Source organism: Mastomys coucha, unplaced genomic scaffold (assembly GCF_008632895.1).
Source record: "Mastomys coucha isolate ucsf_1 unplaced genomic scaffold, UCSF_Mcou_1 pScaffold16, whole genome shotgun sequence".
NCBI classification, from domain to species: Eukaryota; Metazoa; Chordata; class Mammalia; order Rodentia; family Muridae; genus Mastomys; species Mastomys coucha.
The window spans coordinates 32,165,848-32,181,500 of NW_022196898.1; the positions used below are offsets into that span (position 1 = coordinate 32,165,848).

General features: G+C 42.1%; 1 protein-coding gene across 2 annotated transcripts in view; it reads left to right on the forward strand.

Moving 5' to 3' along the window:
* The window catches only part of Dchs2 (dachsous cadherin-related 2), a 204,533-nt gene that overhangs the window by 87,850 nt on the left and 101,030 nt on the right, over positions 1 to 15,653 (forward strand). The window contains exons 1-2 of one of the 2 annotated variants that reach the window (XM_031374197.1): positions 9,815 to 9,966; positions 13,923 to 14,114. In XM_031374197.1, coding sequence (XP_031230057.1) covers positions 9,886 to 9,966; positions 13,923 to 14,114 — 273 coding nt within the window. In that variant the 5' untranslated portion in view covers positions 9,815 to 9,885. Of the gene's footprint in view, positions 1 to 9,814; positions 9,967 to 13,922; positions 14,115 to 15,653 lie in introns of those variants that run through there. The other variant, XM_031374196.1, reaches the window with a different exon arrangement.

Below are 15,653 nucleotides of genomic sequence, written 5' to 3' on the forward strand. Positions count from 1 at the left end.
TCTTTACACAGTAAATTAGTATGACATTATGACGTAGTAGTCATGCTGGGGAAGATTCTTCTGTCTGACAGTATGATAGGGCGGCATTCAGGGATAGGGCAGGGTCCTTCTGTATGATGTTATAATGGGCTAATAATCAGGGTTGGGGAAGGATCCTTCTGGATCGCAGGGGAAGGAGAATGATTAAATGTGCCATTATCATGGGAACCATATTGTAAAATGAGAAGCCTGTAACCAGTATTTTCTACAAATTATCTACAAAGTTTTGAAGTCACTCTGCATTGTCATCATGTTGTTTGGGACATGCCTCATTCTGTCTCCAACAGTGATTTATTGATCTGTAGAGGAACATTCTGGAACCACATAGTCTGACAATAGAAGGACTACTGTTTGATGGATGAATGGTGGGAAGGAACTGAGAATTAGTAATAATAACTCAGCTTATTGCATACTTATTATAGACCAGGCAGTGTAGTCTTTCCTTTCAGTATACTCTTTCCTTTAAATCTTCACAGGAACCCCGAGAAGGGGCAATCAGCCTCCAATTAGCCTCATTTGGCACAATTCATAAATGACTGACTTCAGATTCAAACTCCTGTCTGAGACCCCTGTGCTTTTAGGACATAGACCAATTTGCACATGTTTATTCAAAAAAAATTAAGATCCAATCAGATATCACTGATCATACTCTATGGCCTTAGGGGGGGGACATACACTTTAGAATCTTTAAAGAAAGGGCATTAGATAATCCTATTTTGTTTGAGATTTCTTCTCAAAGAAAATTGAGGTGTTTTGGTTCCAATATCCACCCTCTCCCCTTCAACGTAGCCCTGAACTGAACCATTCATAAGCACTTCCTTTTCTATTCCCCCCTTCCTTTTGTTGTTTTTCAAGACTGAATTTTTTCTTTATGTAGCCTTGGCTGTCCTGGAACTAGCTCTGTAGGCCAGGATGGCCTGGAACTCACAGAGATGCCCCTACCTCTGCCTCCCAAGTGCTGGAATTAAAGTCATGAGCCACTGTCTGGCCTCCTTTTTTTTTTTTTTTTTTTATTACTTTCTCTTCTCACTTGCTGCTTCTTTCCATTCAGCTTTATTGTGCCCGATGCACATAGGAGCCAGCCTCCTGATGTGCTAAGATTTTTGTTATTCATTTCTAAGGGTTAGGGAGAACGACAGAAGAGAGAAAGCTACCTACCGTTCATGGCTGCCACCCCTCATTTGAAGAAACGATTGCTGAGAGAGTTTATGTTTCAGATTTGATAACTGTGAAGCATGGGTTTATGGAAATGATATTTTAAAAGCAAAACTACTAATAAAAAGTGAAATCCAACTTTAGTAAAGTTAACTGTAGAATGGGAAAAAATCCTACTGTTGGACATGACCAGGCTTAGAGAGCAGAGGAGAGAGATCATGAAGGAGGAGCAGTGTCTAGACGAAGCCATCTTGAAACTGAAGAACTGTCATGAGCTTGTGGGAGGAAAATAAAATTCCGTGTAAGAAGAATAAGCATTTTATATTTTAATGATGCCATATTTTATTGAAACTAGGCCCATTTCCTAAATTGGGTCAGTTTTAGAAAACACAAATCAAATTGGTGGGGTCTCTTCTTGGCTGTAGAATTTGTATCCCAGACCTCCACTAACTTTACTTCAAACTTTTGGCTCAATTTACGAAAGAAGTCGAGAACAGAACTAGAGAAAAAATAACCAGTCATTAAGCCCTAGTCCAAATGGTATGTGTGGATTAAGTAGGATTTTAAAAACATGGAAGGATTTTTGCCTAATAAATATTCACTCATGTAACAGTTTATGCTCTCTCCCTGTGCCAACTTTTATGGACTTTCCAGTGTCCTACTTGACTGTACATTGTACTTCTTAGTGTGAGCCCCCCTTCTACCCTTAGACCCTTCTCTGTCTCCTCCATTCCTCTTGGATGTACAGAGCTGTGGCTCTTACTCCCCTCACCACCTGGGCTGTTGATTTCACTGAGCAGCAAGGTTTTGGGCACATAAATAAATAAATTAAATCCAAGAGGGACAGCATTAGGATAATACTCATTTTCAGAGAGTGATCTGAAAATGCAGAGGATGGGGAGATTGTTCCAGCTGAGGTCCAAGGAAAGCTCAGGGGCAAGCTGCACTGGGTCTTCTTATTCACAGAAGTGAACGATGGGTAGGAGTTAACCAGCCTGAAGTGGAGCAGGGAGGAATTTCCACAATTCCACCCTTGAGGCAAAGCCTGGAGCAGGCGCTTACAATGGGTTTTACATTGAGATGGGACACTGGCATTTAAAGGACTAGGAGGAGATAGACTATAAAGGGCTTGGGGACACCTTTAGAACCTTGAGTCCAGAGGGGTGTGAGCAGTAGGCCTGCAAATGCCTCTTCCCTCCTGGGGTCACAGCCAGCTGAGGGGTGGCCAGCATTAATAGGAGTTGCAGAGCCACCATGATCACAATTAAAGCAGGTCAGAGGCTACACTTTGGTAGCCAAGTGGGATTCTAATACCTCTGCCTGGATCAGGAGGTCCATACAGTCTTCTTTCACTGGAGCAGGAATGGAGCATCTGTCACACAGCAGGAATGAATGGCTCTCTCCCTCGTTCCTCTTTCTTTACTCTTCCTTCGCCAGCTCCTCCATGCCTCCTTATCCCCTCCACCTTTCTTCTACCCTATCCCACTTACCCTTCCCTTCTTCCACATTTATTGTCTTTATATTTTATCACAGTCCTTGCCTTTCACACGTGGAGAAAAACATAGACAAAGACAGGCACGGCATTCATATTTGAGAATGAACTCAATGATTTCAAGTGGAGGGAATCTGAAAAGAAAATTCCAGACAGACCTCAGCTGATTATGCTCAATTTCTTCTCCCTACACCAGGTTTCTATAGAACCACAAAAAAGGACAACTGTGTACTCCACCCACCTTGTGAACCTATAAAATGCTCATAGAAACTTTCCTCTTGAAAACACAGGGAAGCACACAAAAAGTGTCGCTGTCACACTCCTCACACAGGAAGCTTGGTCCATCTGCAGCACTTCCTGCCTCTGAGCTCTCTCTGGTCTTCAGTGAGCAGCTCTCAGGAGTCCTCTGTCCTCTAGTTTACTCTCCCACTTGACCTCTTTTCGGTATTTCTTTGCTTAGGACATTTGACTATTCTCCAAATAAACCACTCCAGTATTTCTGTGTAATTGTTAAGCCAACTCCACTGGGCTGTCCATGCCACCATGGTGGGTGAAGAAACTGATGTGGTGGCGGAGCAGTCAGGTGATATGAGGACAAGTGGGAGACGTCTCTAAGAGTGTCTTAGATGTTTGGTGTTCAGAGGGTCCAGAGCCTTCAGTCAGGCCAGTTCACAGAATCTCTGTGCATAGACGTACTAGAAGAATACACCTTTCTTGGAATGTACAGGATGCCAAAAAGAACTGGATTCTCAAGGGAGATACAACCAAGTATGAGTTAAGAACTTCCATGTCTACATGAATAATTACAAGCACATTGTGACAGGTATGTGCTGTGCAATCTGAATAATGTAAAATGTAAAAATAGTGTCCCCAGTACACATAGTCTCATTTAAAACATAGATGTATCTATCTCTGTGAAGAGAGTGACTGGGCCAGCTAGCTGTCCACACAGTGGTCTTTCTTCCTTTTCATTGCTATGGAGTCCCTACCTTTTCACCCTCATCCAAATGGCAACATTCTCTGGGTGCTTTCCTAATTCTTCTACCTGTGTCACCTTTGCTCTACCCCACACCTCTGTCTTGACATGTTTAGCCATGTTGTGGGCTCAAAGTGATGGGACCAAGAGATGAGAGCCCGAGACCTTAGACCCTGTAAGACAAAATAAGTATTTTCTTCTAAGTCATTTTGCCTGTTGTTTTATAGCAGCAATAGAAAGCTGACTAACACTCCATGGGAGGAGTTTTGGCTTAAAAGGTATTTTATACACAATCAGCCTTCAAGCGTCACTGATGGCATTGGAATATGAGTTTATCATAGTTCATCTAAAGAGCCATCGTACGAACAGACTCTTTAATCTTCTTCATACTGTCTTTGTCTCATCTAAGTATGTACTAGGACATGAAACCCCCTTTCCCATCAACCAAAAGTCCCATGCCCTGCTGTTGACCAAAAATGTCATGAAATGAGCTAGACACCCATATAAATGGGGTTTCGGGCAGTATGTAGAAGGTCTAACACGCAGGAAGTCGGCATTGCACATAGTTGATCTTAGAAAACCATTTAGAGTAACAGGAGGGATCTCCTTACATCTAAATGTCTCCTAGGTGTCCATTCCTTAGCTGGAAAGTCATTCTAATGCTTGTATGAATGTGTGGAGGTCTGAATGAGAACAGCTCCCATAGACTCTTATGTTTCAGTTTGAAGAAGTGGCTGGGCAAGATTAGATGTGGCCTTTTTGGAACAGATGTGGTCTTCCTAGGGGATGTGTGTCTGGGAGTGGGCTTTTGAAGTTTTAAAAGCTCATGCCAGGCCCGATCTCTGTCTCTCTGCCTGCAACTTTTGAATCAGAAGTAAGCTCTCAGAGACTGCTCCAGCTGTGCTTGCCTGCTGCCGTGCTTCCCACCATAAGGATCATGGGCTCACCCTCTGAAACTTGTAGCACGCCTGCAATTAACTATTTCCTTCTATAAGTGTTGCCTTGGTCATGATGTCTCCTCACAGTAATAGAACAGTAACTGAGGCAGAATATGAAACCCATTTTTTTCTTTTTTTGTTTTTTTGAGACAGGGTTTCTCTGTATAGCCCTGGCTGTCCTGGAACTCACTCTGTAGACCAGGCTGGCCTTGAACTCAGAAATCCACCTGCCTCTGCCTCCCAAGTGCTGGGATTAAAGGCATGCGCCACCACTGCCCAGCATGATACCCATTTCTATTTTATATTTGCAAATATAAAGTGTTTTTATTTTGTCCATTCTCAAAATCATATGAAGTCATTAGGAAAACTATACAATATTCAGTAAGATGTAATAAAATTAAAGGAACAAAGAAATCAACCCTTGGGAGGCAGAGGTATGTGGATAGTTTGAAGATAGCATGGTCTACATAGTGAGTTCCAGGATAGCCAGAGCTACATAGTGAGACTACATTAAAAAAATAAAAAACCAAAAACCAAAAACCAAAACAAACAGACAAAAGCAAAGAAAGGAAGGGGAAAAGAGGAAAAGAAATGGAAGGAAGGAAAGGAAGAAGGAAGGAAAGAATGAAAGAAAGGAGGAAGGAAGGAATTAAAGAAAGAAAGAAAGAGAGAGAGAAGGAAAGAAAGAGGGAGAGAATGTGGATTATAGCAGAGAGGTGGAATCAGGGAGAACAGAGCTCCTAGAGGCAGACTAAGATGTTAAAGCTGACTCAGGCCCTGTCACCTCCGCATCAGGAACAGCCCTGCTCGCCAGGAGAGGCAGCAGTTGGCTTTCCCTGACCACTGAGACTTTCCCTGTACCTCTGTATAAGCGGAAATGCAATAGAAATAAACTAAATGGTGTGTTTATAAAGAATGAGCAGGTCTGCAGAAGTGACGGGATACATCAAGGCTGTGCAGCCCATGCTACTGTGCCCCTTTCCATCTGAGACAGCTTTGTCCTCCAAGAAAGTGGAACTGCTCACGTGAGCTCAGGTTTCCAAACAGCTGTGAAACCTGGAGCTGTTATCTGTGTTCTAGAAGGCTGGGACCACCACTGTCACCCCAGAGTTTGTATTACCCAGGCACCCACCTTGCCTTCCTAGGCATGGTCTTTTGCATTGTGGTTTTTCAAGCCAAGAGATCCTACTTGAGTTTGCCCTGCCCTATCTGTGCTTCTTTCTAGGACTACATCCTTGCAGGGTGAGGACCTCTGTGCTCAAACCTGGGTTCTCAAACCTTGTTTCTCAAAATACATGTAGGAGCAGCAGGCCAAGATGACATGATTCAAATGTATGATCGTCATCCCCCAAAGAGAAACATACACATGAATCCTTTGGGGGAAATCTCCCAAATCCAGCTCTTCTCTGTGGGCCTTACAGGTGCTTCAGGCTCTCCTTCGTGGGTAGAGTGGGAGAGGATGACTCTTAAGACTCACAGAACAGAGGAGCTAATTTGGGTCTATAAATGGAAAAGGTCTCCATAAAACTGTACAAAAACATATCTTTTAAGAAATGAACATTTCCCATGCTCCTGCCCCAAGAGAGAACACCTGCTAGCATCTGGCATGCTATTCACATTTTTAATTTTTTGTGAAAATAGTAAAGTTTACATAATGTACACATGGCCTTCCATCCTGAGCTAGGGCACCCGCAGAAGGGAAGGAGCTCCAGCCTTCAGCAGGTCAAATAGCGCCATGTGGTGGCCCATTCCCTTTGGTTCTGATGCTGTCTCTGAGAGCACAGGTAAACACAGAGAGAACAGTGTCTGGTTTTTGTCCCTTGCTGAGGACATGAAGGGTCACCCTCCTGTTTGGATTCCTACTGTTCTGTCCAACCCATTTGGTTTCAAGAAGGTGCTGAGATGTCAGGGGAGGCGGCTCGCTGGGCTGCCCCTCTGGCCTGTCCTTTGGCTTGTATGTAGGCATATAAAAAATAAACCTGGCCACTCCTCAGATAAATGTGTTCATTGCTTTTTAAAAAGTTCTTTTTCTGTCCAATACATTGTCTCCTGTTACAAGCCCAATACTGAGTTCTCTGATGTGTTTCTTTGTGGGGTTCTAGAGTGTAGGGGAGGGGGAAGCCCCCTGCACCCTGGACAGTGTAAAGACCAAAGGACCACTGCAGCATGGCTACGTGAGGGGTGCTTTCTTGCTGGCAAGCCAGCCACGCTGTTCTAAAGAGTGTCAGTGGAGATCTGCCTCAGTGGTAGAGTACTTACCTGACTTGTGAGCCTCTGGGTTCATCTTCCTGAGCCTCCAAAAGCAAACAGAAAGAGAAGCCAATGCTAGCAGCCTTGTGTTTCTTTCACACCCATCCTTCAGTGGCTTTTCAGGGATGAAATGCTGAAGAGGCACTTATCAAGTACCAGTTTATTTAGGTTTAGCGTTCCATGCCTGCCTTTTCTTCCACAGTCATGCATCTATGAAATTACTTTTAGTTTTGAAAAGTTAGAAAAATACTGAATTACACGCAAAACAAAATTCATTTGTTTCCATTGATCATCTAACATTTAGTGTTTCTCTCTCTCTCTCTGTGTGTGTACATCTGTGTGCATGTGTACACATAAGCATTTGTACGTTTGCTTCTGTATGTACAGGCCAGAGGCTGAAGTTGGATGTCTTCGTCACTTGCTTTCTACTGTACTTTTTTTCTTTTTGAAGCAGAGTCTCTCACTCAACCTGAAGCTCACTCGTTAGCAAGATTGGCTGACCAGCAAGCCCCCAGGATCCTCCTGTCTCTGCCTTCCCAGTGCTGGGATTTCATTTCCCTAGAAGTATATAGAATCACAGAAGTGGATACTTTTTGATGTGTGAAAATGTTTAGTACTGTTACATTATAAAAGAAGTTACTCTCCTTGCAGGTTATAAAAATTACTGGCTATTTGATACACTTTTTTCCCCACCACTAATTATTCTAATGGTTGCCAATTTGCAGCACAAAATGTTTCCTTTTACATTAACTTGATTGTTAGTGAAATTGAGTCTCCTGATATTTATCTTCCTGTGACTTGTTTGTCCATGTGCTTGGTGTACTCTTTCTCTCCCTCATATTGGGAAATCTATGTAATTTTCCTTTTTAAAGACCTGTTTATAGACTAAGAAAAGTAATTAGTAATGTCCGTGTGTGTGCACGTGTATGTGTGGTTTGTTACAGATATCATATATAATTTATCTTTAAACTTCTTATGTGCATATCACACTAGACTACTATATGCATAATCATTGTTTTGACCTTTTTCCTTTGTGATTTTTGTCTATTGTTTTGTTTATTTGTGAAATCCCCTTCACCTTCAAATTTCTCTCCAGTATAAGGCCCAGCCAAATATATATTTACACATTACATGATCTCATTATTTGCACTTAACATCTGTATAGAGTTTGTTTCAGCACAAGGATAATATCAAACTTGATTTATTTTCCCTCCATGTGCTTTGCCAATTTTTCTAGCAATTATGTGGATAACCCCAAATTCCTTGGTGGTTTCCTTTGTAATTGTACAGAAAAATGTAGTCTTACCAGGATCTGTCACAGGCCTTGCTTTTGGGTTCACTGATCTGCCTGCCAGTTCTTTTTATAGACTGTGTTGTTTCCAGTGTTTTGCAGCAAGGCACAGGACAAGTCACCCTCCTGACCCATTTGTTTGGGAAGTGTGACACAGGACAATTATTAAGCAGTAGAATTAGTAGTTCCTTGATTTTACTGTACATTTTAGGCAATAAAACATCAGAATAATTTCTTGCCTATAACTGGAGCCCATTCAATTTACCAAATCTTATAGCTAGTATCAACATATTTGACAATATATTTTTTTAAAGCACAACTTTCTTAAATTTTGTTTTAAGATTTATTTTATGTATATGAGTACACTGTAGCTGTCTTCAGATACACCAGAAAAGGGCATCCGATCCTATTACAGATGGTTGTGAGGTACCATGTGGTTTCTGGGAATTGAACTCAGGGCCTCTGGAAGAACAGTCAGAGCTCTTAACTGCTGAGCCATCTCTCCACCCCTTGACAATACATTTTAAAAGTCATGTAAAAATGTGTTCTGTTTCTAGTCTCTTCTACATGCCTCGAGATTTTTCTTTGTCTTTTACCTGTCTGATTTTAATTGTAACATTGTGATAGGTTTTAGTCTGAGATGTCTATGTTGATTAATAGATTGTTTTGGGAGTTAAGAGTCATGCAGTACTCTTAAAAACCCATGTTCAAATCCCAGAATCCACATCAGGAAGCTAAACTTCCAACTAAATGACCAACTAAAACTCCAACTCCAGGTTTTTCTACTCCCTCTTCTGGTCTCTGTTAGCACTGCATCCATGTGCACAAACCTAAACAGAGACAAACACACACATAATACAGATAATTAGAAATTAAATTAATATTAAAAAATTGTCCCACATTGAGAGTTGATACGTGTTATAAAATATTTTATTCATATGTATTCCCCCATAGGTCAAATAGAACAGTAAAGAAAATTATTCTTAAGAATATTTGCATCTTACTTTAATTAATTAATCTCATGTTTAAGGCAAAATCTGTCTATGTGCCAAGTGAACTCAGCCTGGCTGGAAATACACACTCCTTCTGTCTCATACATACTTTGCTTTGTTGCTTGTGCCTTTTCAGATTTTTTGTTTGCTTCATACTTTGTGTGTGTGTGTGTGTGTGTGTGTGTGTGTATGTGCGCGCGCACTAATGCCAAGGTTATTCTCTCCTTCCTTCAACCATGTGTGTTTCTGGGGCTCAAACTCAGTTGTTCATTCTTGTTAACAAGGTCTTTTATCCACTAACCCATCTGGCTGGCACCATGCTTACATCTTATACATAACATTTGATTCGTTCTTTCATGCAAGATGCATTTATGCTTTCTCTCTGTGTGACTAGGTCACCAGTGTTGTGGTGCCCAAGGACGCAGCAAGAAGAGGTGAATGCCATTCATGCCACTGGGCTTGAATCCTAGCAGGGAAGAGAGAGTGTTATTGACAAACAAATCAGAAAGTGTACCGTCACATCTTGAGGAGCTTTGATTCTGGGAAGGTCACTTAGGAGTGAGTCAGCTTCCGGCAGTGGGTTGATTTCCGGGAGTGGGTCCGCTTCGGCAGTGGGTTGATTTCCGGGAGTGGGTCTGCTTCCGGAACTTGCTGTTACACATCGCCTTCATTTTGATGGCTTGAAACAACAACAAAGGCAGGGCCTTGCTCCTCTGAGGGGCGTAGGAAGAGTCCTTTTTCTTCACTGCTTAATGCTGTTGCTGCTCTGCTGTTTATACCTGACCCTAGCCTCTGCTTCTGGCATCATGCCACCACCCCCTCTTCGGTCTGAGGTCTGCATCTGCCTCTCACAGGACACTTGTCACTGAATTTAAGGTTCTCTCCCAAGGATAAACGTCACTTCCCAAAATCTTTAAATCAACCCATTTTGCCATATAAGGTGGCTGTTCTTTGATCCTATAAGGTAATTTTACAGGGTCCTATGGGATGAAGACCCTGTAACATATCTTTTTGGGATCAGCATTCTAAGTAGTGAAAAGAGAAGTCATTTCAATATGTAAGCATTTGTTTCTGGGTACAAAGGCCTGGAAAGGACCACAGAACTGGCAGGGCAACTGCACAGAGTCAGAGAGGAGTGAGCATGCCAGACTGTAAGGGATGCGTTTCAATGAGGTGAAATGATTCTCTGTGGCTGATGGATGCCTCAGAACATAAGGGAGGAAACCGATAACATTGCTTTTAAAGACTTGGCAAGACAGCATTCACTGTTAGTGGACCTGCCAAAATTGTGTTCAGAGAGTGACATGTTTGCGTCACTGTGGTCCTCAATGTTGTATCCAAGTTCCGCAGGGGGATTACTGTCTTGGCTTAGATGTGAAATCAGTAGATAGCTAAGTGCTTCAAATGTAATCATTTGTTTTGTGGTTCCTTTTTCTTTTCTGTTTGAAGTTCTGTGGATGCATGTGTAATGTTAGATCTTGGTTTCTTCCAAAAAACCTGCAATTTTGTAGGTTGTAAAGGAAAAATAAGGCAAATTATTTAGTTTTAAATTTCACCTAAAGTAGTTATCTAAAGGTCTTCTCCGAAACCCCATCCTTTAGTTAGGGACTCTGGGGTTTTTCAAAATAAAATAGCCACCCATTTAAATGAGCAGGTAAAGAGTATTAATACCAACAAAAATGTCGCTCTCCATCTTTTGCTAATGCAAATGGTTAGAAATATGATTCATTATGAGGCTAACTAGTCATGCTGAGGAGGAGAGATCTCACGCAGAAGGGGGATTTCTTGGTATGGAGCATGCAGATGGGTCCATTTCTCACAGCTGCTAACGATCTCAAAAAACCCCAGACTTCCAAAGACAACAGACAGATCCTCTAAAACTATGTGGTCTTCGCAAGCACGTTGGCTGGGTTGGAAGACGAGGATGAAGTGAATGATAAAAGTTGTGTCGGCCTTCAGTAGCATGTATGAATGAGTGTTTCTGCTTTCAAGACACTTTTCAGCCAAACCCCACAAGGGCCACATTCTCAAGTTGTTTGGAGGACGTGTTCTTGGGGAGGAATCCTTATGAGGCATTAATGTGAAGAGGCTGATAAGAATTCTCTAGCTCCTGGGAAGCTAATCACAGGAAAAGGGAGCTCATAATTTGTAAGTTCCTTAATGTCTCAATCACATCTGTGGAAAATCAAATTCGATGAGAATAGTTAGGAGTTAGAATGAACTTAAAGGAAAACCCATCAACCTTAAGTGTGAAAGAGTGAGTGAGTGGGCACGGAGGACCAAGGAGGAGCTTGAGTGTGCTGGGATCAGCTCCAGGGGGGAAATCCAGAGATGCTGTCTCCCATGTCCTCCATGTGTTCTCCTCAGCCTCCAGATGGTGTTAGCACTAGCAGTTCTCTGCTTTGATATCAGCGGTGGTTTCCAGAGAGGCATGTCATCTCACTTCCTACCTCAGCAAGGTCTCTTCCTGTGCTGTTGAGGAAGCAGTTTTTATTTTCTGGTTTTCAAATTGTCTACCCCTCTCCCCTTCCATCAGTCAATGGGTCCTGGACATTGCAAGCCCCATAAAGAGTTTAAGGTAATTCTAGGCAACCAAGATCCATGACCAGGAGCTTGGTTATGTTGCTAGAACAACACTCAAGTATTTCGGGGGGGGGGGGGGGGGGAGGGTAGTAGAGAGCAGAAAGACACATACTCTCATTTTATGGTTCTGAGCTCAGATTCTGAACCATTAACACGAACTGAGTCCCGTACTCTTTCTGACTTTGGATCCCTTAAATTTTTCTCTGCCAGAAGTCCCCATGAGAAAAAAGCCATAAAGTGGAAACAGGGAACATGTTTTCATATGAGCCAAAATACTTGGTCATACATGCTATTAAAGGGTGAGAATGGATTTTAGAATTCCGTTTGTTGCATTTGTCTTCTAACGCAGCCAAAATTATCAAGAAGACCACATGGCCTTAGAGGATGTATTTGCTGTCTTTGGGAACCAGAGGTTGCTCAGTTATTAAAAGCTGTCAGCATGGAACAGACCAAACAGATTTGGATGTGAATCCTTTGTAGTGGGGAACTTTGTAGGTTTGCTGGTTCCATCCAGCTAGTGAAAAGAGTAACTTACAAACTTGTTAGCTGATTGCAGAAGATGAATTGTTTTGCCAGAAAGTGAGAGACAGATGATGTAAAGATAGATGTAAAGGATAAAAAAGAAGGAAGGAAGGAAGGAAGGAAGGAAGGAAGGAAGGAAGGAAGGAAGGAAGGAAGGAAGGGAGGGAGGGAGGGAGGGAGGGGGGAGGGAAGGAAGAAAAGGAAGAAGTGTTACTTGTGCTTGGGTATCATTGGCAAGGGGGCTAGGTAGCCCGTTGTCATGGAGCCTGTTCTCTGAGTTTTAAGTAGGATGCTGGATGGATTCTTGTAAAAAACACTGAAGTGTGCTACTCAAACACCCTAATGTCACATGTCATTTATCCACTCAAGACAGTATGTTATAAAGGGTAGACTGATGGAGAAATGGTTATTGAATTCATTAGGGTGTTGCGTGCGTGAAGTATCATTTGGGAAGTGTGGCAATCAAGGGATCAAATGAATACTTACACTGATGAAAAATGCCTCTTTTATGATAAGTGCTGCTTAGACGCTTACTGCTGCTATTAACTGTGTTAAAAAAAAATCAAAGGAATTAATCCTGAGCCTGCAGGTTTAGGAGTTTGGCATTTTCCGTAATCTGTTGTGTGTCTCATTATCCGAAGCCTCTCTCCCTTTATCTGTAGTTTCCTTTTCTGTAATTTTACTTACCTCTGGTCAGCTGGTCTGTAAATGTTGATGGAAAATTCTAGAAATAAAAACAGTTTTAAGGGTGAGTCTTAGTATTTGTAATGGAATCTTGATTGTTTTCCTCCTATCGAGGGTAATAAGTCATCTCCTTGACCACAGTACATCATCTTCTCTACTTGGTTATTGGTTATTATTGTTGATTCCTTATTGCACTGTCATGCACATATAGGAAAGAGCTTAACATTTGGCACGGTGTGGTTTCAGGTATTCACTGTGGGGTTTGGCCTTCATCCCCTTGGGTGTGAAGAATCTACGGTATGTGTAATATAGTTAGTTAAAATAAATGTTTTTGTGGTTCTAATTGGGCTTACCATAAGACTGCCACAGCCATAGGCCCATGTGCCTGCTTTAATGAGCAAAGGGTGGCTGGAATTTCATCCCTGTGTACCCTGGACAAGAAGTGCATAGCTAGTACCTAGCGGCACAGCAACACAGGGCTCTGACAGGCACGTCCTTTACAGGTGGAAACCTGGCCCTACCAACCCTAAGTTGGATTTTAAATTGGCATTGGGTTTTCTAGAAATAACAGCTCTTACTGCCTGGCTTTTATTTTTTGTTTGTGTTCATGTTACTGTTCCCAATCTGGTTTGACACACTGAAGGAAGCAGCAGATGTCTTGTAGGTTTTCGTAGTCATATGCATGTTTATAAACACTTTCGTGTAGACAAGATCACTCCGATATAGTGAAAGGAAGTAAGAGTGTGTGGGGCTGGACCCTAAGACCTTGACCTTTTACTTAGAGTGGGCCAAGAAGGTGAAAAGGAGAGATCTCCAAAGGAGAAGGAGAAAGGCCCAAGGCTTATCAGGCAGGAAAGCAGGAGTGGAGAGAGCTAATCCCAAGCTCTGCTTTCTGAGCAACCTTGGGATACACTTGGCTGTGCGAAGCATCATGATTCATGCTTAGCTAATGTCCTGATGGCATGTGTACAGTTTCACTAACCTCTCTCATCTCTTACAGGTAAAAGCCTCGGATGCAGATGCAGGGCTCTACGGCTTAGTTGAGTATTCTCTTTATGATGGATTCCAAAGCTATGAAGCACCTCCAGCATTCCAGATCAACCCACAGGATGGCCGCATCTGTGTGTCCCAAGACATAGACAGGGAAAGGGATCCGGGCACCTTTGATCTGCTGGTAAAAGCTAAGGATGGGGTAAGTCTTTCAGCAAAAACCACCAAACACCCTCAAAAGAGAGCCGCAGTGAGCATGTGGAAGCATGGCCATGTCTGCTGACGTCAGCTCACCACAGCTCACCACGTTTTACCACGTTTCACCTTGACACCACTCCCCTCTAATACCAGGTGCTATTTTATCATCAATAAATATTTCTTTTTTTTTTTGTTTTTGTTTTTGTTTTATTTTTTCGAGACAGGGTTTCTCTGTGTAGCCCTGGCTGTCCTGGAACTCACTCTGTAGACCAGACTGGCCTCGAACTCAGAAACCCACCTGTCTCTGCCTCCCAAGTGCTGGGATTTAAGGCGTGCGCCACCACCGCCCAGCCAATAAATATTTCTAATGGATAATGGCTTTAAATAAAGCACAGCTACCATACATGGTAGATCAATCTTTGATGGTGTCTAATATCCGCACTGTGCTAAAGGTTCTGGATGATCTAATTATATCTTTTAATAATTGGTATGTTTGGATTCACATTCAAGGGAAACCACACATTAATTTGATTTATATAACCCCTGAGTTCCCACCCTAGCCTTACCCTTCCTATGGCATTTTAAACATCAGGTCACTTGTCCCGTATATTTTGCACATGCCGAATGTGGCTGATTGCATTCTTTGGATTGTTTTAATTTGCTCTTTTATCTTCACTATTCCCTAACATTGGCATTCAGCACAGGAGCCTGTGAGTGGTTTCAGGTTTTAGTGCCATGTATTTCCTATCGTGTCAGCAGAATGGTTTTTCCCTAAGTCTATTATTCCTTTTGCATTTACTATATGAGCCACTTCAGCACTAATGTTATTACGTCAACCATTTATTATCCTGAAAAATAATTCAAATAGGAAGGAGAAGACAATTTCTCTTTCCTTCCCCCCTCCCTTGCTCCCTCCCTCCCTCTCTCTTTCTCTCTCCTCTCTTCAGTTTTTAGAATTGGTCATTTGATCCTCTCACTGATCCCAAAGGTGACTAATGTTTTTTATTTCCTGTTTTGAATATAAATTTTTTGATCTTACATGTTTGACAGATTCAAGACACTGCTTATAATTTTTTAAACTTCTTTTTATTTTATTTTATGTGTGTGGTTGTTCTTTCTGCATGTATGTCTGTGTTCCTTGTGCATGTCTTATGCCTGCAGAGGCCCGAAAGAGGGTATAGAGCATTGGGTCCCCTCAAAACTGTATGTAGTTGCAGATAGTTGTGAGCTGTCATGAGGGTGCTGGGACACCCTTGAAGGGCAGTCCTAAGAGCTGAGCCATCTCTCCAACACAAACGATCATTTTTGAAGTTCACATTAACTGAGCTTTGCATAATGGAGGCACCTTTGTTATTTTTCCTATGTAAAAAGCAAGCAAGCAAGCAAACAAACAAAATAAAAATAAAACTTCCTAAGGTGCCAGCTAAAACACAGCTAGAAAAATACACAAATCACAAATGTGTGGCTCAGTGGATATTTGAAAAATAGGTACTTTCCAGGAAGCAGATGAACTAACGATCTTTCTCATGACTCTTCCTTCCCC